The sequence below is a fragment of the Notolepis coatsorum genome, assembly GCF_963971535.1.
Source record: "Notolepis coatsorum genome assembly, chromosome: 15".
Lineage (NCBI taxonomy): Eukaryota > Metazoa > Chordata > Actinopteri > Aulopiformes > Paralepididae > Notolepis > Notolepis coatsorum.
The window spans coordinates 91,945,267-91,970,468 of NC_140179.1; the positions used below are offsets into that span (position 1 = coordinate 91,945,267).

The 25,202-nt window shown below is 41.9% G+C and overlaps 2 protein-coding genes across 2 annotated transcripts in view; both read right to left on the reverse strand.

Annotated features, from left to right (window-relative positions):
• LOC311242140 (fibulin-1-like) overlaps nucleotides 1-14,009 on the reverse strand; it is a gene marked incomplete at both ends in the record, with an annotated part of 67,466 nt that extends 53,457 nt beyond the window's left edge. Inside the window, 3 exons of the mRNA XM_084331093.1 lie at nucleotides 2,263-2,398; nucleotides 11,819-11,959; nucleotides 14,002-14,009. Of these exons, the coding sequence (XP_084187219.1) occupies nucleotides 2,263-2,398; nucleotides 11,819-11,959; nucleotides 14,002-14,009 (285 nt within the window). The remainder of the gene's footprint in view (nucleotides 1-2,262; nucleotides 2,399-11,818; nucleotides 11,960-14,001) is intronic.
• Nucleotides 14,010-14,455: 446 nt separating this feature from the next.
• trim24 (tripartite motif containing 24) overlaps nucleotides 14,456-25,202 on the reverse strand; it is a gene marked incomplete at its 3' end in the record, with an annotated part of 71,619 nt that continues 60,872 nt past the window's right edge. The window contains exons 17-21 of the mRNA XM_084331094.1: nucleotides 19,824-19,947; nucleotides 18,498-18,572; nucleotides 17,289-17,450; nucleotides 15,091-15,433; nucleotides 14,456-14,595 (exon numbers count right to left, since the gene is read on the reverse strand). Coding sequence (XP_084187220.1) covers nucleotides 14,456-14,595; nucleotides 15,091-15,433; nucleotides 17,289-17,450; nucleotides 18,498-18,572; nucleotides 19,824-19,947 — 844 coding nt within the window. The remainder of the gene's footprint in view (nucleotides 14,596-15,090; nucleotides 15,434-17,288; nucleotides 17,451-18,497; nucleotides 18,573-19,823; nucleotides 19,948-25,202) is intronic.

The following is a 25,202-nucleotide window of genomic DNA, read 5'->3' on the forward strand; positions in this document are numbered from 1 at the left end:
GCAGTCACAACACTTCTACAGAGAGAGAGAGCAAGAGAGAGAGAGAGAGAGAGAGAGCAAGAGAGAGAGAGAGCAAGAGAGAGAGAGAGAGCAAGAGAGAGAGAGAGAGAGCAAGAGAGAGAGAGCAAGAGAGAGAGAGCAAGAGAGAGAGAGAGAGCAAGGGAGGAAGAGAGAGATAAACAATGTTGGTTTTAGTTAGAAAATACATTGTCATGTTATAGGGAGGTGTAGTGGTTACGTCATTGCCGTTTTTCGTGTTCCACCCTCTGTCCAACGCAATGTATTTCCCCATTGCCCATTTCTAAATCGCCTCGTTTAAAACAAATAAAGCATTAACATTGGCATGGTGTACCTTTCTGTGCTTATTCATCCACAATCTATAGCTCAACATGAGAATATTCGCAATTTATCCTAAAAGAAAATTGCGAAATTGTATTTCAACCAAAAATGTTTAAATATTAATGTTAGTGATAGAAGGGAACTCATTTTGTGCAAAAATGGAAAGCTTTTCAATTTCCATGCGGCAGAATTGTTGCAATAGCCGATAATCCATTTTCCCAATGATGAATCCCTATACGGGTGGAACAACCAGTGACGTCAGACTACACCTCCCTATTTCAGTCATTGTTATATCCATTTCAACCAAATCTTTCATATTCACATGTCAAAGTGAGAGTGGGGGGGGATTTAAATTTTTATCTGAGGGTTATTTAAAAGTATGCTACAGTAGTTACTAGTATGCACTCTGCTACTAAGAAATCGGCCGTGCCTATATTACTACCTACCATGCTAATATGTCTATATACACTACTATGCATTCAAGACTGTAGCACTCATGTTCGACACTGTTTGACGAACAATGTTACTTACTCTTAGCTTGTGAAAATCACTGTATTGTTTATTTTCGCTAATGTTGCTGTATTACTCTACTAAAAGCTACTCTACTCAAGCAGCAACCAGGAGCACCCTGGAGTTAATAACAAACGCACCCAACCGAATGTGGAAGTTTGACATTCTGGGCCGAGTGTAGCGAAAATAAAATGCTACAGTGGTTTTCAAGGTTGAGTTGAAGGGTTCAACCTTCAAACACCCCCCACCCACAGTCAAACTGATGAGATTTTGGTTAGAATGTATCTGTACGGTGCCACAAAAGAAATAGGGTGTACAGACTGAAAATAAACACAATTATCATTGAAACCCCTTTAGCCCAGAACCCAAACTGAACACATAATAAAATAAAATGTTAATTAAAACATAAATAAAATTTAAATATGTCTCAATAAAACATACGGACCCCAAAATAACATAGTATTACTTGTATTCTATAAAACCTTTTTAAATGTTGCTCTTGTGGAAGAATCCCTTTGTTTGTTCCAACAATAGCTTAAATCTCACACCTTGGTTAGAGCCAAGAGGCCATCTCTCCCTCAGTGTTCTCCTAGCTGGCCATTGATTGATTGAACATTTTTATTAACAGATTGCAGAATGGGTACAATACAGTACGGCTCAATACACACTTTTGTTGTTAAGGGGATGCAGACCAGAGAAAGACTTTCGTCTTGTTTACATCAGGGTCCCCCATTTTCAATATATAATGACATTTATGACATACACAACATACAGATATATCATGACATTTATGACATACAGATATACAGTACTGTTACATTTGTAAATGTATTTACATTTATATGATAATGATGTAATGTATTGAATATTGTTGTAAGTGCTGGACCCCAGGAAGAATAGCTTTTGTCAAGTGCAAAAGCTAATGGGGATCCTAAATAAACATAAAATACAAGATATACAAATATACAGTACTGTTTAACAGAGATCCTAACCGAAAGTATATATATATATATACACATACAGCCAGGATGCCCCACTCCTCTTAGCTAAAGCTCATTTAACCCACATGTATTTTGTACCATGCTTTTCACGATTACACCTATTATTTATCATGAAGATCCATCTACAGCCATAATTGATTCAGTCCAATTCCACCACACACCCCCCCTCCTCCTGCAGCCCACGTGACCCCCCTGACCCACTGGCCTCAAGAAACACTGCCTTTAATTAACCCTTTCACTACCACACTACAGAAGGTTAGCCCTTTACTATCACACTACAGACGGTTAACCGTCTGTAGTGTGATAGTAAAGGGTTAACCTCCTGTAGTGTGGCGGTGAAAGGGTTAACCCGTTGTCATATGGCAGTGACCCTGCAGTGTTGTTGCAGTGAAAGGGTTCAAATGGCCCCCACCTTGGAGAGCTTGGTTTCCCAGGGGTCTCCGCTGAAGAAGAAGCGCTCACAGGCCCCCTGGTCCCGGGCCATGCTGATCCCGCTGGTGCACATCGTGTCTTCTACCACCGACGCACAGCACTGCTCCTGTGCGATCCTGGGAAGGTACAGAGCAGAGACGTCAGCCTGCCGATTCATCTTAAAACCACAAGGGGGCGTAACTATTAAATCCAGTAAAAATTCCATTTGATATTTTTGTTATTATTATGTAGGTGAGTATTCGGTATATCGTATAAACTTCAATTTAAATCACTCATACTTTTGAAAGCCCCGTGTATACTTTTGACCGTGTATATACATATATATTATACACACATACGTTCTTTGATTTGTAGACACGCGCATAAGAGTTTGATTTGTAGATAGAAAATTTGCTCTTTGAAACTGTGGTAACCCATCATACATCAGAATAACAACAATTATATAAAACTAGCAAACCCACTCTGGAAACTAAAAAACTAAAGTGAATTGAAAACTGAATAAAATTGCAATTATTTTAAAAGGTTGCAGATGTTTTACTGGTCTCAGTCGTCTCTTTGCAATGGGCATGTTAGGTGGGGTAGGGTCTCTAATTTATTGAATTTTAATGGGAATTCATGACAGTTTAATATTTGTCCTTAAAACCTGGAACAAAAATGGGAGAAAGTCATTTCTGCTGATTGGAGGGAGGATATCTATAATTAAACCAGAACTCTTGACTCATTTCCATGTATTGCTATTGAATTTCAATGCTAATGATTCCATTAATTAATTAATGGTAATTAGTATAAAATAAAACAATTGGGAGCAAATATTTGAGAAAGTAACCACTGATTGGATATCTATGATTAAAACAGCACTGGTTTGGGGCCACCAATTAATTTCAATTTAACACTGTTGAATTTCAATGGTAATTTATGGCGGTTTTATATAATAAATATTATAATAATTGGATGAAAATAAAGATTTTACCTTCCCCACATGAAAAGGGACAGAGGTATTGAAGATATAAATCATATATGTGAATATCCAATATCAAACCAACTTTACCCAATGCAACTTTACCCATAACCACAATCACATACAGTGCTCCAGTTATTAATCTAGCATAACATCAACGTAACTTTCACACAATAAATTATTTAATCAACACAGATCAAACACAATGCACCTTGAAAACACGTGAAACATTAGCTAAATAACACAACAAAATACTGGTTCCTCCATCACCCAGATGAATGACCTGTTAAACCATCGATTGTCAAGTTTGTCAAGTTTGCTGACAACACAGCTGTGGTGGGCCTGATCTCTGCAAACGACAAGAGGGCCTACCTGGGAGGCGTGAATACTTTCGGCAACCAACATGTCCTTCCGCGTTGCTCTGATTGGCCAGCGATCGGCCAGCCCTCTACGCTCGTTTTCCCCCAAGCCGGTAACGCGCGCATGCGCATTTTCTTTTTGACGGCACTCACACGCCAAGCGAGGCTAATCGCGGAAATGTAATGTTATGTTCGAATCCGTAGAATACATATTTATCAAAACAACTACCAGATTCACTCATAACGTTATTTCGCGTGACAACACAGCCCAGCTGTCAGAAACTGTACATTGTAACGTTATATAACATAACGTTATATAATATTATTTCGCGTTTTATTCATAACGTTATTTCGCGTGACAACACAGCCCAGCTGTCAGAAACTGTACATTGAGGGGGTTTGAATCAAAGCCCCATCGAAAGTACTCAAGCTCTACTGTCTTGAACTAGTATAAAGCATCAATGTGCAGAAACTGTACATTGAGAGGGTTTGAATCACTGTACATTGAGGGGGTTTGAATCACTGTTTACACTCCCCGCTTACTGTACCATGTTCTACATATAGAACCTCATCTCATGCACCGGTTTGAATCAAAGCCCTATCGAAAGTACTCAAGCTCTACTGTCTTTAACTATAAATGTTTACACTCCCCCCTTACTGTACCATGTTCTACATTATAGAACCTCATCTCATGCACCGGTTTGAATCAAAGCCCTATCGAAAGTACTCAAGCTCTACTGTCTTTAACTATAAATGTTTACACTCCCCCCTTACTGTACCATGTTCTACATTATAGAACCTCATCTCATGCACCGGTTTGAATCAAAGCCCTATCGAAAGTACTCAAGCTCTACTGTCTTTAACTATAAATGTTTACACTCCCCACTTACTGTAGAACATGGTACATGAGTATATAGTATATAGCACGGCGTATATTGATGCAGGTAGGTATTATCTGATGCAGCTCAAGTTTCAAGTTTCTTTATTAGGTATTATCATGCTATACCCGCTTATTATTATTAACCAGCATTGCTAATATGGCGTGTTCTGTGATGCCCATTTATTATTATTAACCAGGGGGATTATCGCGTCACGTATTAACCTGGGGGAGGCTCATGCGCGGCGTAGGGAACGAGCGTAGAGCGCTGGTATTCACGAAGGAGAGCGCTGGCCAATCAGAGCAACGCGGAAGGACATGTTGGTTGCCGAAAGTATTCACGCACCTGGGAGAGGTGGAGAACATGGCGCTGTGGTGCCAGGAGAATAGCCTCTCCCTGAACGTCAGCAAAACCAAATAATTGATTGTAGATTTTAGGAGGTCAGGGGCAAGGAACTACAGCCTCCTCAGCATCTATGGGGCACCGGTCGAGAGTGAACAATTTCAAGTACCTCGGACTCCACATATCCGAGGACCTGACATGGACCATACACATAGACCATAGCAGCGCCTCTACTTCCTTAGGCATCTAAGGAAGTTCGGAGTGAGTCAGAAGATCTTCTAGTCATGCACAATAGAGAGCATCCTGACTGGTAACATCACCTCCTGGTTTGGGAATAGCACTGCACACGACCGCAGCAGACTGCAAACTGCAGAGAGTGGCTCGATCAGCCAAACACACAATTGGAGGTGGGCTTCCCACTCTCCAGGACGCGTATTTACACCAGGCGTTGCAGGGCCAAGGCTAAGAGAATAGTCAAAGACTCTAGTCACCCAAACAACTGCCTCTTTGCACTGCTGCAACACTAACCCATCCATTCTACATTCATTGCACACACAGCCACACGCACACCTTAAACAGTAACCTTTAACATTCACTTTAGACACATTAAACACTACACCATATTTTATATATTTATTATTACTAAAAGATTTGCACTACATCTCTACCTCATTTGTGCATTTTGTACTTAGTTTTGTATATTGTATATTATTTTGTATAGTGTTTAGTCTTTATTCTTTTAACTTTTTGTACTGTATGAAGCCAGTCTTCGGGGGCTCATACAGAACCAAGGATTTCACTGTAATATACCTTATATGTGACCAAAAAAAAAATTGAAACCGAGAGGGTTGAGATGTTAGAGTGGTCTGTCCATTCATCACTACGCTAACTGTTATGAAGGAGTGATCTGTCACCATGCTAACTGTTATAAAGAAGTGATCTGTCAACATGCTAACTGTTATGAAGGAGTGGTCTGTCCATTCACTACTACGCTAACTGAAGGCAGAGAGCTTTCTAGTTTGGCACCAATGTGCGTTCACACACGCTACAGAGTGATGTAATGACTCTTCGTTTGTCCTTGGTGAACAGTAGTTCCGGATTACAAAATAAAAAAGTAAAACCGCTAACTTGAGTATTTATGAAATGATGGGTGACAAAATTTGGAGGCGATCGGAGGAATGGTGCCCCATGGGCTGTACAAGTTTTCTTGTACAAGTCAAGAAGAAACATCACAATAGATCAAAAACTAAAAAACACCATCAAATCCAAATATGCGACACTCCTAGACTTTCCCCAATGAAGATAAGGAATGACTCTAGCAATAGGAAAGAAAAAAGCACCAGAGGCGGTGTGGAGGAGAGAAGCCTCAGATGGGCTGTTCAAAGGGGATCCCGCAACTGGATGTCGGTGATAATAGTGTTGCAGTGGATGGAGAATAGAACAAGTGAATAATTGGAATGAATGTATATAGGCTACATGTAATGAAGCGCATATATACTGTATACATAGTATCTAAGGTACATTATTATAAAAAAAACATTTAACAATAAATAAATAAAAAGCTAGGGATAGCAGTCCTTGTTGAGCTCAATCAATCAGACCATTATGACTGTCATACTAGACCGGGCCTCTAAAAGTTATGTAAGTATAACAGTGATTAAAGGGATAGTTCTGATTTTCAAGCTTGACTTCGCGTTTGTTTGTGGCCAATTCTTGTAAGTAAGAGGAACAGCATGGATCGTGCTGAGCAGTGGTGCAGTGCTGGGCAACCGCGGTCAAACGGCGTTTGGGCTTCGAAGTGCGCGCATCCTATTATTATGCAAAGTCTAGGTGATAAGTGCCTAGACTTTGCATAATAATAGGATACCGTTTGGCCTCCGCCCATATTACGACTGCACCCCTGGTGCTGAGAAAGGACTCTACCGATCACCATCATTGAAATAGTTAATAGTTCCAAAAATCAGAACTCCCACTTTAAGGGTTCATTCATAACTAATCAATCAACGCAGCACCTCTGTGTGGATGGGCCATTTGTGTGAGAGCATGTTGTGAGCTTTGAACACCGCCCCCCTGCTGCGATTGATTGGCCACCGCAGTGTGGAACTTTGACTTCAGTTCTACTTTCTCGTGGAACACTGACACGCAACTACCCCCATTCAAAAGAATCAACTACCCCCATTCAAAAGAATCAACTACCCCCATTCAAAAGAATCAACTACCCCCATTTAAAATAATCAACTACCCTAGTACCCCCATTCAAAAGAATCAACTGCCCTGTTCAAAAGAAGGGGACATTTTATGCCCCCCCCCCCCCCCCCCCCCCCCCGCATTGTCTGATTAAATGCGAATGAGACCCAAGTATCTGGAGCTAGTATAAGGATTAGCGTTGATTAGGCTGACAGGACTCTACCAATCAACATCATCATTGGCAAGTAAGAAATAGAGCTAGGGTTCCTAAAATCAAAATCAGAACTATCCCTTTAAGTCAGCAATAACTGAATAGGTGCAATTAAAAGCTGCCACCTAGGTGCTACTTCACAGCATGGTGTGGCTCTGGAATAGGGCCATCTTGGTCGTCCATGTCAAACGGTTTGGCGGCTCCTCTGCTCTAGAGTTTAGACACGTGGCATGGAGTAACGATCCTTAAGGCAGATAGAAACCCCATTGGGGAATCTCTCCATTACCACTGTTTTGTCTTCACCCCACTGATTGAAATGGATCATAGGCCTGGACATGCAGGAGTTACTATGGGGCCCTACATTATGTTTGTTTCATTCGACATGGACATCACAATAGCATTGGAACCGCAACATATAATTATGCACAAGCACCAGACGCACTGTATTTAATGTTTGAAATTAAACACCTGTCCTCAGGAGGCATACAAAAGATAAAATAGGAAAGAAAGGAAGACATTATCCTGGGTGTCCATACAGGGGTGTTAGAGAACAATGATTTACAGAATACATATTTAGAAAACATTCAAACTGTGTTGCTGCATTTTCAGCTCAGTGGGTAGATGGTTCCATATATGATTGTCCAAATGAGGTTTTATTGTGGCCTGTGTGCTGACTAATTAAGTTCTGGTGTCTTGCAACACATTCAGTGAACAGGGAAGGAGCATGCCATTTAAAAATGGCTTTAGTTTATGAAGCTTTATGTTGGAATAGCTTATGAAGCTTTAGGTTGTAATAGTTTATTTATGAAGCTTTAGGTTGTAATAGTTTATTTATAAAGCTTTAGGTTGTAATAGTTTATTTATGAAGCTTTAGGTTGTAATAGTTTATTTATGAAGCTTTAGGTTGTAATAGTTTATTTATGAAGCTTTAGGTTGTAATAGTTTATTTCTGAAGCTTTAGGTTGTAATAGTTTATTTGTGAAGCTTTTGACGCTGAACATAGTGTTTATCTAAGATGAGACAGTGGTGCCACCTCAACCTCATTGTATTTTTTTGTCCATGGTTTTCATTGTCAAATTATAAAAAGGGATATGATGGGTTTTATAGTTGATTGTGAGGCTGGTGACCAGGTAGTGATGTATTATGATAGGTGTGAGAATACCATGGCGTCATGCATGTAGAGCTGGGCTGTGCGCTGAGTGATGGAGGTGTTCCGAATGGCCATAAGCATCGAATGACCCCCCCCCCCCATTATTGCACTAGTATGTGCAAAAAAAAAGCAATGGGCCTGGAAGTGACCCCTGGGGTATCCCCATGCTGTTGGCACAGAGAGGTAACTTTTCCCCATAGACTCTCTCACACAGTTCTCGTCCTACGAGGTACATTGTGAGGCATGATCATAAAAGTGGAATTTGGGACGTTTGGATATCAACACACTGTGGTTAATCAACAGCCTATACTCCCCATGTCACAAACTGGATTATATGCAAAACATTTTGTCAATAATGAGTACCAGTTTACAATAAGGTGATTTTAACATATGCACCCCAGAAGAAATACTAATGGAGTATTCCTGCATCGCTGCTACACTGGTCAATGAAACTCACTCACAGTAGACTGGGAGACAGTGTCTCCACCTTAAAGCGACAATGTGTCATTATCACTGGCACTTCAACACACCACTCACTTTCCCTGCTATAGCCTCAAATGGTCTGGTACGACCTGCTTCATCAGCCTTCTCACAATACCAGATGTATGCCAAGAACAAACAAGACGTGATCGTTTCTTGTTATAGAAAGTTATCTGGCTTCATGTTAGCCTTAGCACAATGAATGGAAGCGGACATGACCGGTTAGCGTAGGCATTGTCCAACTAACACCTCTCCCGAAGGCTGTCCTCTTCCATTCATTGTGCTAAGCTAGGCTAACATGCAGCCAGATAGCTTTCTACTGAACGCACAGAGAGGAAACTGGTATCTATCTTCTTGTCTCTCTCTGGAGAAGACGGTAAGCTAATTTCCCAAAATGTTGGCGTGTTCTTTTAAATAGGTCTTTGGAGGTCCCTTAAACATAACACAGATTATGCATTCTAGCTGCCTCTATACCCCTATTTTAGGTTCAACTTTAGGTAGAAAATATCAAGTTTACGAGCAAGTCACTATTTCATTCATACTAGTCCAAACGACTAATTTAAAAAGGCAGTTTCTGAATTATCCGGGTAAGGCGCAAAATCGAACTGGGTTGTCTTATTTCACAGGTTGTGTGTTAGTAGCCCCGTGAAGAGACCCAGATGTATGTACTGCACACACACTGAAAAAGGGAGTTTTTCATAATATGGGACCTTTGAATGCAATCGCCGAAAGAACAGAGAGGTGCTGCTGTGTGTGAGTGAGCAAACAAGGTACAAAAGGTCAGGGCAAAAGGTCACACAGTATAAGTCACATATCTTACCATCAATGTATGTACATTATGGGATGACTCCTAACAAAGACGGAACACTAGGATTCGACAGTCCTCACGTCACAGGAGGACAAATCACATAATGGTTAACTCTCAATATCTCAGAAACCCCAATTACTTTGCGGTCGTTTGTAGACTGTGCGCGCGGAATGAATGTTGATTTTGACTTTGACTTTTTTTGTCGTCTTCATTTGTACTCCAGGTGTTCTCTCGGGTTCAGGCGGCATCAATCACCACCACGGTGCTCCTCCAGTCAAACGGTACTCTTTAGTCTAGGGCTTGGGTGCTCCAGGGGGGTACTTAAGCTCCTGTACTTTGTAGTTAGTACGTGGCAACCCTCCCCTGGGGCTGGTAAGATGCACACCGTCCAGCCTACTTTTACGTTCAGGGTTGCTCCCAGCTGGTGGTTGTAAGGGGTAGGAAAGGATGAAGGGAGAACTGTGGGTAACCGATTTGGGCCGCTCTGCACCTGGAAGTATTCTCTGTACCCAACAGATACCCATCATCACCACTACACAGACACTGAAGAATACACCATCACTGACCCGTGTTTTTGTTAACATATAAAACTGCTTGCTTGTCAGGAGGAAATAATTGCATAATGCTTAGTTACATTATTTCAGTTTGGAAAATGTATTTTGTGATGTGTCAACAGTGAATGTTTTTTTTTTCTTTCAGAAAATAAAAGGCGTTTTCTCAGTATGCATGAATAACTGAATCGTTTGAGCCAATAGTTAATAAGAAATTAAGAATATTTGTGTAATTTAGAAGCATACTCTTCCACTGTATTATCTAGCATCATTTAAATCTATCTAGGTCGTCCTCGGACGGGCCCTCCATCGGTGCTTCCAGTCATCCCGATCCTCCATGCATCTGGCTAGCTCGCCGGTGCATTCTGTTCCTGCATCTCTCCTGAGTACGTCCACGTAGGTTAATGTGGGACGTCCTCGTGATCAATGCCCGTGTGTTGGTTCCCACAGCACAAGTTTGCTGGTTGGCATCTCATGATGTCTCTGGCAGTGACCTGCCAGCCTCATTCTCCTGACTGCCACTTTCTCGCTCACCCTTAGCACCCCCCCATACAAGTTTGCATTAGTGACATGCTCATCCCTGTTGATGTTGAGCACCACACGCATCATTCTGGTGTAGCACCCATCCAAGGACTTCTGCAGGGTGGGCTTCAAGGTCCAGCATTCACTGCCATACAAAAGGACAGACTCAACTGTTGCATGAAAGAAGTTGAGCTTGATTTGACGGGGGAGGTTGGATTTCCACACACTGGTCATGCCGTTCAGAGCCCTCCACGCAAGGGCCTTCCTCCCTTTAAGGTCCCGCTCGGACGAGTTGCCCCACGAGCCCAGGTATTTGAAATATTTAAAGGGATATTTCACTTTAGTGGTAGGACTTACCTCTATGCAATGCAAGTGTCGGTGAGTGTACAGATAAGCTAGCGACCACTAAATTTGGTATTGACATCAGCGCCGATATTGTCCTGTTGCCGATTATATCCCATAGGCTAGCCAGTTCATAATCCACACGTTAATAACAAAGGGGGATGAAACGGTCCCCCAAAAATGTATAGAAATTGTGACATGCGTTTTCATTTGACTGAAGTCGTGATAATAGAACTAACGGGCAAATCAGTATTTAATTGTATTTGCCGAGTTGTGTTGCTGTGAAAGGTTTACGTTGGTAATGTTTGTAAACTGGAGTAAAATACTTATTCTGGTATAGCCTACTAGTGGTTTAAGAAAGTTCCAAAAAGGTTATTTTCCTCTTCCAGGAATACTGTAAATATAACCCAAATGTATGGTCGAAATAAAAGTTGCAGAACGCAACTTTAAATCGACTATATTTAGGGCTAAATTATAGTTACTTTATTTGCACATGTATTTAATAAGCGGACAGCTGAACGAATATGGAAGACACTTGAACAATCAACCTCAACAATAGTCCTTGCTGAACAGTCAGGAAGGCAATAGTCTGGTATCCCTGATTGATTGATTGATTGAAAACGTTATTAACAGATTGCAGAATGGGTACAGTACAATACAGCTCAATACATACAATTGTTAAGGGGATGCAGACCAGAGAAAGACTTTCGTCTTGTGATGAGACCAGGTGTTGAAGAGTTGAACTCACCTGCAGATGTGAGAGGAGGAGATGAGGGGGAGGACTGTACAGTCTTGTCCCCGGACAGCTCGGTCCCTCCCATCCGTGCAGCACTCCTGTAAACTGGGCGACTGGAGCTCTGCGTGCAGCAGCGTGGCCCAGGTGGCGAGACTTTAGCTTTTTAGTTCAACAGCACACTCAGTCACAGCCAGGGCTCAATAAGTGGTATATTTGTATATATATACTGTACATATACACACAGCATTACAATTCGGACAATGGTCCCAACGGTTCACTTAATAACCCTTTCTTTCACCGCCGCACTACCAAACGGTTAACCCTTTCACTGCGACAATACACATGTTAACCCTTTCACTGCCGCACGACAGCAGGTTAACCCTTTCACTGATACACCACAGGTTAACCCTTTACTACTATCACACTAACGGTAAGTGATAGTAAAGGGTTTTGATTGATTGAAAATGTTATTAACAGATTGCAGAATGGGTACAATACAGTACGGCTCAATACACACAATTGTTAAGGGGATGCAGACCAGAGAAAGACTTTCGTCTTGTTTACATCAGGGTCCCCCATTTTCAATTCATCATGACACGACATACAGATAGACAGTACCGTCTGCTACAGGTTAACCTTCTGTAGTGTGGCAGTGAAAGGGTTCAGATTGACATGATCAATGTACCTAACATTATTTCTTTAATAAATGACTTGCTTTCAACCGATACTCCTGGTTAAATAGTCTACATTTATTAAATGTGCAGGAATTAATGGAAATATATAATAAGTTCAGTCAACAACAAAAAAAGGAAATGTCATATCACACATCATTATTTATAGCTCTATTGAGCTTTGTATTGTAGCTCAATGGAGTTAATCATTATTCTGCTCAAACAATAAGCCTTAACAACACAGACAGGTCCAACATGTTGTTCTAAAAGTTCTGCACTCCCAAATGGCAAGTATTTAACGTTGGAAACAAAAAAGCTACATTTGCAACCAGTGCAGATGATCAGCGCGTACCTTGTCCATCCAGAAGTCCGTATAAAGAAAACACAATTATGAACCACGGTGCCATGGGATTCTCTTTGGAGGGTGTTGTTCCTTCTCGGGTCAAAATATTTACCGCCGGTTGGATAGATTTGAGATAATGATGAGGGAGGGATGGGGGGGGGGGAATGATGAGGCCACTGGCTCCGGCGGACGTCCAAAGCAAAGTGTCGGGAGTGAGAGTCGGGATCGGGACGGAGGCGGACAGACTGAACTCAGGGACAGCAACACTGATCTCGCCTTGAAGCTCAGGGGCGCTGCTAGGTGGGTGGGTGCTGCTGGGTGGGAGGGGAGGGGTGCTGCTGGGTGGGAGGGGGGGTGCTGCTGGGTCGGGGGCCACATGGGACAGACGATGTCACGTCTTTGGAAGACGAGAAGGGGGGGGGGGGAGATCACCACACAAAAACACCACCAATCGCTTAGATACTGTGCATACTATGTTTGCGGTCCGCTTTATATCTTACCAGCACGTGGTCGCAGTTGTGAAACGTGTGTGATCAATGAGCAGTATGAGTATCACACACACAGACATAACGTAGTCAGTGCGAGTGGATTAGTCTGTGCGTCTCTGTCTGTTATCTCTTCTTCACTGATAGCAACATCGACGTTCTGTTGAAAGGATGAGAGATTCCCGACACTCTCTTTGCTCTAAAAACAAAAAGCCTGCCAGAACAATACAGTGATTGGAAGTTGAAAGAATAGCCTACTACTGAGCGAAGTTCATACAGGAGGACAGAAGCAGGAGATTTGCGGCAACACAACTTGGTATTTTCACAAATTCAAACGGCGCCAATTTCACCCGAAAAAAAAAATGCCATTTCATCAACAGTCGGGAGGTTATTTGAAACCAAGTCTTGACAATTTATTCTATACATAAGACTACATAATGTACAGAGTTCCTATTTATTTTACACAGCATTCAACAAAAATAACACGTGGTGGGCAAAAAAATTACATAAATAGGCCTATCCTATACTTATAACCCAAGTAGATCATGATACGAGTGAGCTAAATTCTATAAACATAATTAGAATGGAGACATGGTTAATTACATTTGATTTTTTCTCTCTCTCTCTCTTGCTCTCATGCAGTAATTAATGAAATCTTCCCGGTGTCATTGTCCTGTTAGAAAACGCAGCACTTACATATACATGGCAATGTGATACAGAATAGTCAACATGATTAACACATTGACTCGGTGATAGCTTACAGACTTTTTTTTCCTTTTCTTTTTTTATATATCCACAATGGATATCGTTTGTGTGCTTTTCCAGGGTTTGTCACAGAAAATAATCTCCCATTGTACAGTATAATTTGTGTGAGCCCTGTCCGGCCAATAAAACGCCACCGACCTGTTCCATACTGCATTCAATGTGCGTCCACAGTACATACTTCCGCTAAGTACTACTTTTTAAGTTTTGTATTGCAGTATCGTTCCCTATTGCAAATTATAGAAATGCAATCAAAATGTCTGATTGCAGCAAATATTATGTAGCCCCTGTGTTTCTCTTTCGAGGTCGATTCGGTGGAAGACTGAAATCATCCATCATCACCCACATCCCTTCTCCAGTCTCTCTCTCTCCCCCTCTCCACATGGGTTTATCCCTCCTCTTCTTTGGCTGTGTCTGTAGGGTTGGGACGTGTCTCCTGGTGCTCGGGGGGCTCCTCTGAACCCTCCTCGGGGGGCTGAGGGGGCTCTTCTTCGGGGGAATCGTCAGGGTCCAGCGGGTCTACGGCTCCTTCCTCACCGGCAGCCGTGTCGTTGTTCACAGGAGGATTCTCCTCCTCCTCCTTCTCTTTCTCCTCCTCTTTCTCCCCCTCCTCCATTTCTTCTTTCTCCTCCTCCTCCTCCCTTTCTTCTTTCTCCTCCTCCATTTCTTCCTTCTCCTCCTCCATTTCTTCTTTCTCCTCCTCCTCCTCCATTTCTTCCATTTCTTCCTTCTCCTCCTCCTCTTCTTTCTCCTCCTCCTCTTCTTCTTTCTCCTGCTCCCCCTCCTCCTCCTCATCTTTCTCCTCTTCCACATTGGGTGTCCCTTCTTCAGCCACTACACCTTCTTTCTTCTCCTCTTCCCCGGTGTAAGTCACCTTCTCCTCCGTGTCTTCCTTCTCCTCCGTGTCTTCCTTCTCCTCCGTGTCCTCCTTCTCCTCCGTGTCCCCCTTCTCCTCCTCCTCCTCCCCCTCCATCTTCTCCTCCTCCTCCTTCTCCCCCTCCTCCTCCTTCTCCCCCTCCTCGCCCTTCTCCTCCCTCTCCTTCTCCGTCTCGTCGTCGTCGTCCTCCTCCACAGGGGCTAAGCCTTCCTCCGGAGGTGCCAGGTCCTCTTCCATGGGTGGTATTCCTCCTTCCTCCATGGGAATAGCCGGCGTGTCGTCTTCGACAGGAGCCATGTCTCCCCCTCGTCCCTCTGCCATCTTGTCCTCCCCCTCCTCATCCTCCTCATCATCGATCTCATCCTCCAGAGGGGGGATCATGCGTTCCTCCTTCCCGCCGGGGAAGACCTTTTCCGGGTAGACAATCCTCAGCTGCTCCTCAAAGTAGTCCTCCAGGTACAAGCCAGCGCTCCCCACCTCCGAGGTAGACTGGGGAGATGAATGAATTAATTAATGAATGATTGCATTTGCACTTTTATAGACACTCAAACCCACATTACAATGTGGAGCTTAAATAGCCTCTTCCACCACCAATGTATAGCACCCCACCTTGGGTACACAGGCTCAATGGCTGCCATGCACTGGCACCAGGCACACTACAAACTGACTTGACACGCTCAGGAGACCAGGTGTGATATCAGTCAATTATTTAGCTTGTCGCAGCAAAAATTTTAAACGTTTAAATAGATATAGTGAGTGACGTTTCTTTAGCATAGTTTCAACCTTAAACTAGGGTACACGCAACTCCATTAATTGCTTTATTTGATGGACTGCTTACGGTCAATTTAAAATGACCAATTTTGACTTCTCTCCATTAGCAGAGATTGCCCCTATCTTCAACAAATGTTTGTACAAAAGTGTGTACTTTAGTAACGTTAGATCTCAGCCTACATTTGTAAATGTCATTCACTGCCATTCATGTTAAAATGCTTGAAGAGGGCTTTTAATGATAGTGAGTTTTTGCTAACATTGACACACATTTTCAGGTACATTCTGTAACATTATGGACAAAATGTAAACAAACACGATATCTAAAGAATAAAGCAATTTTGAGAGAAATTATGGAGATTTATGTAAACTATGTGGCCGATGTTAAGTTAAGTTATTTATTTATTTACCCAGGGACAGTGCACATTAATCAACATCTTCAGTTTCCACATCAATGTAAATGTGCCAGAATTAGCTAATGAGCTAGTTTTCCTCTGTAGTCCCTGCCTCACATGCATGTCTTTATGGTTTATGGTTTTTCTTTTTGAAAATGGACAGTGACATGTAGTAACACTGGTATGGACCTTTAATTGTGCTACTTGCGCTGTACAACTACAGCCACTGCATGTTATTAAAATAGAAGCAACAGTGTTGGAGGTGTGTATTGATTATAGTGTTATGTCGTTTTCGCTGACGTTAGCCTTTTTTAACCAAGGCTACTCCGAGTCTATGGAGGAAAAACACCATCGGTATATCTTGCTGTTAGCTGAAATAATGAGCCCAAGAGCCGATAAAAGATGGCTAATCAACCAGTAACAATATCAGTAAATATTGGTAACATATATATTGGTGATTATATTGGCAGATAATATCAGTCTGGTGATAGATAAATCGGTCAGGCTCTTTTTCCGAAGTTGTTAAAATGACCGGGCGACAGTGGCTCAGAAGGTAGCGCAGTCGTCTGGTAATCCGGAGGTTCCCGGTTCGATTCCCGCTCCTCCCGGACAGCGTGTCGAAGTGTCGAAGCAAGACACTTAACCCCTAATTGCTCTCGATGAGCAGGTTGTCACAAAACATGTAACATTATATAAGAATTAGGGGTGGAACGATTCACAGAAAACTCGGTTTGGTTAACATCTCGGTTTTTTGTTTAGTTCAGTGGGGAGAAAAATTCCATTGCTATATAAAAATAAAAATTATACTGTTTCGCTTGCAATGCATTAGCCGAAAGCACAAGGAACACATTTGTCTATTATCAATTATAATTTATAAGGGGGTGTGTCTCTCACTCCGGTGTAATCAAAGAGTTGTGTGCAGTCTAGTCCTTTGCTCTGGACATTTAATGATAAGTATCTTGACAATTCTGCCTTGTGTGTCTGTTACAAGTTTGGAAATTACCTATTACTGAAGTGACTATGAGACGAAATATTAATGTCGTGGCTCGACGTTATGCACTAGAATAACAAACTACCCACGACTGCATTGGGCTGCATATATTTAGCTATAAATAACAACATTATGGAGTCGATTATGGATTTCCCCCCCATCTATATCTAATTGTTATTGCTATCCTTACCTTATAGTACTTTAAACAGTTAATGAATATGAGCCTGATGTCTGCCACATACTCTTCGGGGCTCCCATAGCGTACATCCTCCTTCGTCTTGCACGCCAGCTTGGCCTTCACTACGGACATGTCCATTGGAATCTTGATAAGCTCCTTGTACCGCCGCGTCTCCTGGAGGAGAAACAGATAAGGGAAGTACAGATTGTGTTGTGAGTAATGGGGAGGTACTGATATCGATGCTGGTATGGGATATTGGGCTGATGCTAGGGAAGTACGGATATCGATGCTGGTATGGGATATTGGGCTGATGCTAGGGAAGTACGGATATCGATGCTGGTATGGGATATTGGGCTGATGCTAGGGAAGTACGGATATCGATGCTGGTATGGGATATTGGGCTGATAATAGGCTATGGAAATACGGATATCGATGCTGGTATGGGATATTGGGCTGATAATAGGCTATGGAAATACGGATATCGATGCTGGTATGGGATATTGGGCTGATGCTAGGCTAGGGAAGTACGGATATCAATGCTGGTATGGGATATTGGGCTGATGCTAGGCTAGGGAAGTACGGATATCAATGCTGGTATGGGATATTGGGCTGATGCTAGGCTAGGGAAGTACGGATATCAATGCTGGTATGGGATATTGGGCTGATGCTAGGCTAGGGAAGTACTGATATCGATGCTGGTATGGGATATTGGGCTGATGCTAGGCTAGGGAAGTACTGATATCGATGCTGTATGGGATATTGGGCTGATGGCAGACTAGGGTATTGGTATGAGATAACTTCCATAGTGCTAAACTCTTGATATTAATCCTATGACAAATTAAAGAAACTTGATTTTCTGCCTTTGTCCCCCACAAATAGAGGAAAGCTATCGCCTGCAAGCTAGTCTAGCTTAGCAAAAATGAATGGAAGCGGCTAGCTGACCTAGCTGTTGGCCAAAAACACCTCTCCCAGAGTTTTAAGCTAGGCTAGTTGTACATATTCGCTTCCATTCATTTGTGCTAAGCTAGGATTAGCTTGCAGCCGGATAGCTTTCTATTGAACTACTGAACGAGAGGAAATTGGTATAGATCTTCTCGTCTGACTCTGGAGAAGACGGTGAGTGCATTTCCCATAATGTTGGCGTGTTCCTTTAAAGTTCATCACACAGAATCTGTATTGGCAGTGAAGAAGACGTTTCTGGGACAGTTGTCATTTCCTTACTGATGAAGACGGGCGGTGCTGGAAGTCTGCGCTGAAGTCGTTGCAGTACAGGCGCAGCAGCAGCCTCTCACACTTCTGCAGATAAAGACAACAAAAGGAAATATTGGAATGTATGTCGACACAAAGGTTGGATTGTATCTTGTAAGTACTGTAACGTTCCAACACCGCTGTAACAGCCAAAATGGATTTAATGTGCAGTGGATTTATGTGACCAGGGGGTGGCGCTTCTTTTATTTAAGCGTCAGGTACACCTGTATGAGGAGTTTTGACCCGGAAAGGGCAATGGTTTTTGACCGCACGCACGAACACGCCACAGGGTGAAATGTTTGTAGGCAATTAGGTATTGTATTCATTATTATTTAATCAGTTTAAGGAACAAAAGCAAGGATATTCTGTTTGCACGGTGAAGCAAATAAATATCATTTTCCAAGTAAAGCTGCCTGCATTGTATCATTGGGACAAGGACTGTTTGGTATCAGATCAGACATTTAAAAAGGCGCGTCAGCCAAGTCCATCTACGGGATCAAAATGCTCCTTTAATAACTGCTGTCCTTGTGAATGTTGGGCAGATTGTCTTGTTGTGTCAGAGGAAGAAGACGGCTAGAAAGCTGCACCCAATGGGGGCAAGAAGCTGCACTATTCCCCGTCTGACCAGGTTACTACTACGGTAGATGCATAATCTCTATAAACAGATATCCGCATGAAAGCAGAATGTGTAGGCAAGAGACAAGATTGTGATATGGGAAGCGTTCTGGTCTCTGCTTTGGTTGCTGCAGGTAAACAGTCCGTGTGGGGAGGGAGGAGGAGGAATGACATCCGATTCTAAAACGCCTAGAAAAATTATGGATGTTTGTGTGGAAGGCTTGACTCGTGTAACAAAAGACACAAACTGCTCTCAGAGCTGGATGACACAATTGCCTTTGAAAAGGATTACAGGAGTTGGTTGCTAATCGGACTGTAGACAATTACTGGCGCACACCGCACAGTCTCAGCTCGGATATTGGGAATCAGAAGCCAGCAGAAGCCAGAAGTGCAGAAATATTGGACGTTGCCCCCAGAGGCTAAATCAGTCACTAAATTTTTTTTTATTAAATAAAAGATAGCCGATGGGAGATTGCTAAATGTACACAATTAACTTGCAATCTCTTTTGCGCTAATGCTGGAAGCCAAATAATTTAAATTAGGGTTTAATTCATGTATAATGTAGTCTATTAATTGTTGCTGTTTGGGACTGGATTTCAGGCGGCGCCCATGTCTGCACTTGAAGTAACTAAAGACAACCCGGATTGGAGGATCACTGTGTCAATCAACAACTAATGGCTGTACCCTTCTATCAATAGGTGGGAATCCCTCAGAGCCCGGCTCCCCCTTCACGGCTTCTTTATCATCACAGTCATACTGCATCTCTGGAGAGGCCGCATCACGACAGAACGAACAGAACCACTCGCCACTGAGAAGAGAAGGGGGGAGGGAGGGAAGGAGAGAGAGGGGGGGGAGGAGAGAGGGAGGGAGGGAAGGAGAGAGGGGGGGGGGAGAGAGGGAGGGAGGGAAGGAGAGAGGGAGGGAGGGAGAGAGAGGGAAGGAGAGAGGGAAGGAGAGAGAGGGGGGGGAGGAGAGAGGGAGGGAGGGAAGGAGAGAGAGGAAGGAGAGGGGGGAGAGGGAGGGAGGGAGAGAGAGAGAAGGAGAGAGAGGGAGAGGGAAGGAGAGAGGGAAGGAGAGAGGATAGGGTTAAGTCACTTTGATTTCAAATACATTGAATTTACAATTGAGTACCTCAGACCAAAAAACTTATATACGTTTTCAGAGGAACAACTTTAAGATCTGAAGAGTTCATAGTTAAACACATTAGAGGTTGAGTACTTTATTGTGATACATCACATTCACACTCCCAAGTGATTTGGATTGGATCGTCAAAGTTACGTGGTTCTTCAATGCAAAGGTGAATGAATGAATGAATGAAAAGTTTATTTCTTCAAGTTCAAGTTCAAGTTCTTTACTAGTTGTCATACAGAAGTACAGAATACATGTCCATTCTTGGACATGTTATTCTTCTTATTTCTTCAAACAACTCACAGTGTCTTGATCCGTCAGACCAAACAATCATAACAACAAATTTTAAAAATCCTTAACACTTTGGTTGCCTTGGGTTAAATTAATGATATACCATAGATTGCCAGCGCTATTTGTCTATGGAGAAAGTCCCCTTCTTTGCAGGGCTATAACTTTTTAAATTCTATTGCTACATTGCCATTATTAGGGCCCATTCAAAGTCCTATATGTATTGTTCATTGTGTAGCAACGTTAAACTTTTTCATTCACATATTCATAGTAAAGTATGGTCTAATGTATAAGTATGTTTTCATCTCTTTCTGCAGCTTTCTCCAGAACGTGATATATAGCCCCAAATGCATTATATTGATGATGAAATACAGTTTGATGGCAATCAGCGCGATATAAAAGATTCCAACTAGACGTACTTCTAGAAGTTACTACACGTCATCTGATGTTGACCGGATGGGCGAGGGGGCGTTTATAATTCCGTGGGCAGCGTTATACCAATCATCTAATGTGGGTCAAATGTTGATAATAGCAGTTAGTATCTAAGACGGTAACGTTACACGCTAAAACTCACCCCAGTCTCCGCGCGCCGTTGGGCGATCATCGTCGAGTCGAAATTTTAGCATTATGGGATATATTTTTACCCGGTCCATCTCCAGCTTGTATAATGGTATATACGTCCAAATCATGTTGTTTATCGAGTTATTGCCAATCGATCACCGTGTAGCGTGACGAGCCAGAGTCCCATGAACCATAGCGAGCGCCCGGAAGTACTACGGTCGTCATGACAACCTCTATTCAAGATCCTGTGTGGCGATTGCGCCGATCGGCCACCTGATGGCGCTCCTGAACCGCCAGAGAGCTCAGTGGGTCCTGCTGGTGGATCTCAGGCCAGCGGAGGGGGAATATGAATCCGATCGCAGATTTTTGAAATATTGATATAAGGACGCTGTACAGCGTCCCCCGGCAACTTTAGCATGGCCAGCAAAGACGTCTAAAGACGTGTCCCGGCAGTCAAAGTGTTAAAGGAAAAAAAACATTTAAAAAAAGAACAAAGAAAAAACAGGAATTATAAACAAAAGAGCATTGTGTTTGGTTAGCAGACATCACATGACCAAAAAAAGGAGTAGAGGGAAGCTTAGCTTATTGATCCCTACCCCCTTACATTTGTATTTGTTCTTCCATTAATATTACTAGAATTTACATAATTTAGTATATTACAATATAGTATACTATTTTTACTTATATTAAAAGTTTACAATAAAAAACATGATTCACTTGACTGCAGTGAATATAGTACATCACTACATACACAATATAACATAATTTTGTTTATCCTCACTACTCATTTCTGTATTTTTCTAATGTGTATTTTTTTAGCTGCTTTTTAAATTGTGCCACATGTTTACTCAGTTTGATGTATTCGGGTAAATTATTCCACAACTTAACTCCACACACCGATATGCACATGCTTTTCAGCGTGGTGTGTACCATTGGTTGTTTGAGATTCCCTCTCGCTCTTAAATTATATTCACCTTCCCTGTCTCTGAACCATTTTTGAATGTTGCCTGGGATTAGCTTGTATCTGGCTTTGTATACAATGAGGGCAGTTTTTTAGGGGCGGTTAGGTGGCCGAGCGGAGATTGCATTCGTCACCAACCCCGGAGCTGTGAGCTGGATTCGCCTGTTCGAATCCAGCTCACAGCTCCGGGGTTGTCACCAGCTTGGCTGGCCGTCCACACTAATACAATTGGCTGTATTAGAGGGTGGGAGAAGCTGGCGGGGTGGGTCCGGGTCGTTGTAAACAGCGACTCCTACAGTTCGGTCGGGGCGCCTGCTAAGCGCGGATAGGACTTGAGGGGGATAGTGTGATCCTCCCACACGCTACGCCCTCTCAATGAGAATCCGCGCTGCCAGGTGAAAAGAAGCGGTGATTGGCTGGACGTGTGTCGGAGGAAGCACGTGGTAGCCTCCACTCTCCCAGATGATCTGACTGTGGGGGGTAAGTGCGCAGCGACCAGGAAGGGACTGGGAATTGGCATACGACTAACATTGGGATGGGAGAAAATCGGAGGAAAATGGAGGGGGAAAAAGATCAATAAAAAAATAAAAACAATGAGGGCAGTTTTGTAATCCACTAGGTCCATACATTTCAATGCTTGTAGCTTTATAAATAAGTTATTGGTGTGTTCATAATATCCTACATTGTTGATTATTCTTATTGCTTTTTTTTGCATGGTGCAGCAACTGCATATTGGCTGTAGAGTGCTTTTGTAGGTATTACCCCACACCTCCGCACAGTAGCTCATATGGTATGAAGAGTGTACAGTACAGTGTATACAGTGTTTTTTGGTTTAGAATGTGTCTTATCTTGCATAAAACACCAACACTCCGTGCCAATTTAGTCCTGACATATTTGATATGAGGTTTCCAGTTGAGTTTGTGGTCTATTATCACACCCAGAAATGTATTCTCAAATACCCTCTCCAGTTTAATACTATCAATCCTTAGTTCAACCGGTGTATTTACTTGTATATCACGTTTACCAAATATCATGAATTTTTTTTTTTTTTTATATTTAATGATAATTTATTTACATCAAACCACACTTTCAGCTTTGTTAGCTCAGCTGCGACATCCTTTAAAAGCATTTGGAGGTTCTCTCCCTCACAGAAGACATTTGTATCGTCAGCAAAAATTACAGTTTTCAATATTTTAGACGTATTACCTATATCATTTATATACAGTATGAATAGTTTCGGGCCCAGAATTGACCCTTGCGGCACACCACAGATTATGTTTGACTGAGTGGACCTGTACTCCCCCAACTGCACAAACTGTTGTCTTTGTTCTAAGTAACTCTTTAACCATTTGAGCCCTACTCCTGTGATCCCATACCTTTCCAATTTTAGTAGCAGAATATCATGATTTAGTGTCAAACGCCTTCTTCAGATCTATGAAGACCCCTATTGCAAACTTCTTATTATCAATTATGCTCGTCAGTTCTTCTACTAGGTCCATTAGTGCCAATGACGTTGAATGATTCGATCTAAATCCATATTGACTGTCTATAAGTAATGCGTGTTTATCAACGAAACTGTCCAATCGTGCAGCAAATACCTTTTCCATTATCTTTGAGAACTGGGAAAAGAGAGAAACCGGCCTGTAGTTGGTCAATAGATTTATCTCACTGGCTTTGAAGATCGGTATCACTTTTGCAGTTTTCATTTTGGTTGGGAAGGCACCCAGTTTGAATGAGAGGTTACAAATATGCACTAAAGGGTCTGCTATGGCTATTATTACTTGCTTAATTAAGGTCATGTCAATGCCGTTCCAATCTGTTGATGTTTTATTCTTAAAATTGTTCACAGTATCCATAATTTCATTTTTATCCGTATTTATAAAGAAGATAGAACTTGGGTTTCGTTCTTCAAGATAATTAGAAACACCTCCCCCTTGTGGCGGGGTTATCTCCTCTGCCAATTTAGGCCCCACATTAACAAAGAAACTGTTGAAACCTTCTGCCACCTCTTTTTTATTACTTACTGACTTTCCCTCATCTATAAATTCATCTGGAAAGCCAGAACTAGTTGCTTTATTTCTTATAATTGAGTTTAATATATTCCATGTTCCCTTTATGTTATTTTAATTTTTTTCTAATACATTATTGTAGTACTCTTACATTTTCTAACAATATCAGTTAGTTTATTTTTATATAGTTTATACTTAATTTCTTTCGCTTTATTTCTGTGCTTTATAAATTCTCTATATAAGGTGTTCTTTTTTTGCAAGCATTCAACAGAACTCCCGTAATCCAGGGTTTGTCAGGTTTTTGTGCATTTATTCTACTTTGCTGCATTGGACAACTTCTGTCATATAACAGCAGGAACATATTCAGAAAAGAATCATAAGCAGAATCCACATCTATTGATTCATATACATTTCTCCAATCCTGTGATAATAGTTCTTGTCTGAACCTATTTAAAGTGTCCTCCGTTCTTAATCTCCTTTGCATGCTTACTTTACTATCAACCACTTTAGCATCACAATGATATATTACAAACACCGGTAAATGGTCACTAATGTCGTTTATTAATAGTCCACTCTCTATATTATCTATTAAATTATTAGTAAGTATATTATCTATTAATGTTGCCGAGTGACATGTGATTCTACTCGGTTGTGTAATAATAGGAAATAGACTCCTACTATACATTGCTTCCTTAAATTCTTCTATCAATGATAGTTTGTTAGGATTTAAAAAATCTATATTATAATCACCACAAATAAAAGTAACCTTCTGGTCAGTGTTTGTAATCATACCTTCCATTGTTTCTCTGAATCCTTCTATGCTAGAGCTGGGAGCTCTGTAAATGCAACTGACAATGATGTTCTTCCTTTTTCCCATGTCCATTTCAATAGCAATACATTCACATAAATCATCAATTACCATCGTCATATTTTCAACTATCTTGAACTTTAACCTTCCGTCTACATATATTCCTACTCCCCCTCCCTTTTTAGTAACTCTATTCATGTAGTTAAAATGATATCCCTCCAACTCAAAATCTACCCCTTTCTCCATGTTGATCCAGGTTTCCGAAATTGCAATTATGCTGAATGGTGCAATTCACTTACTAATGTCAA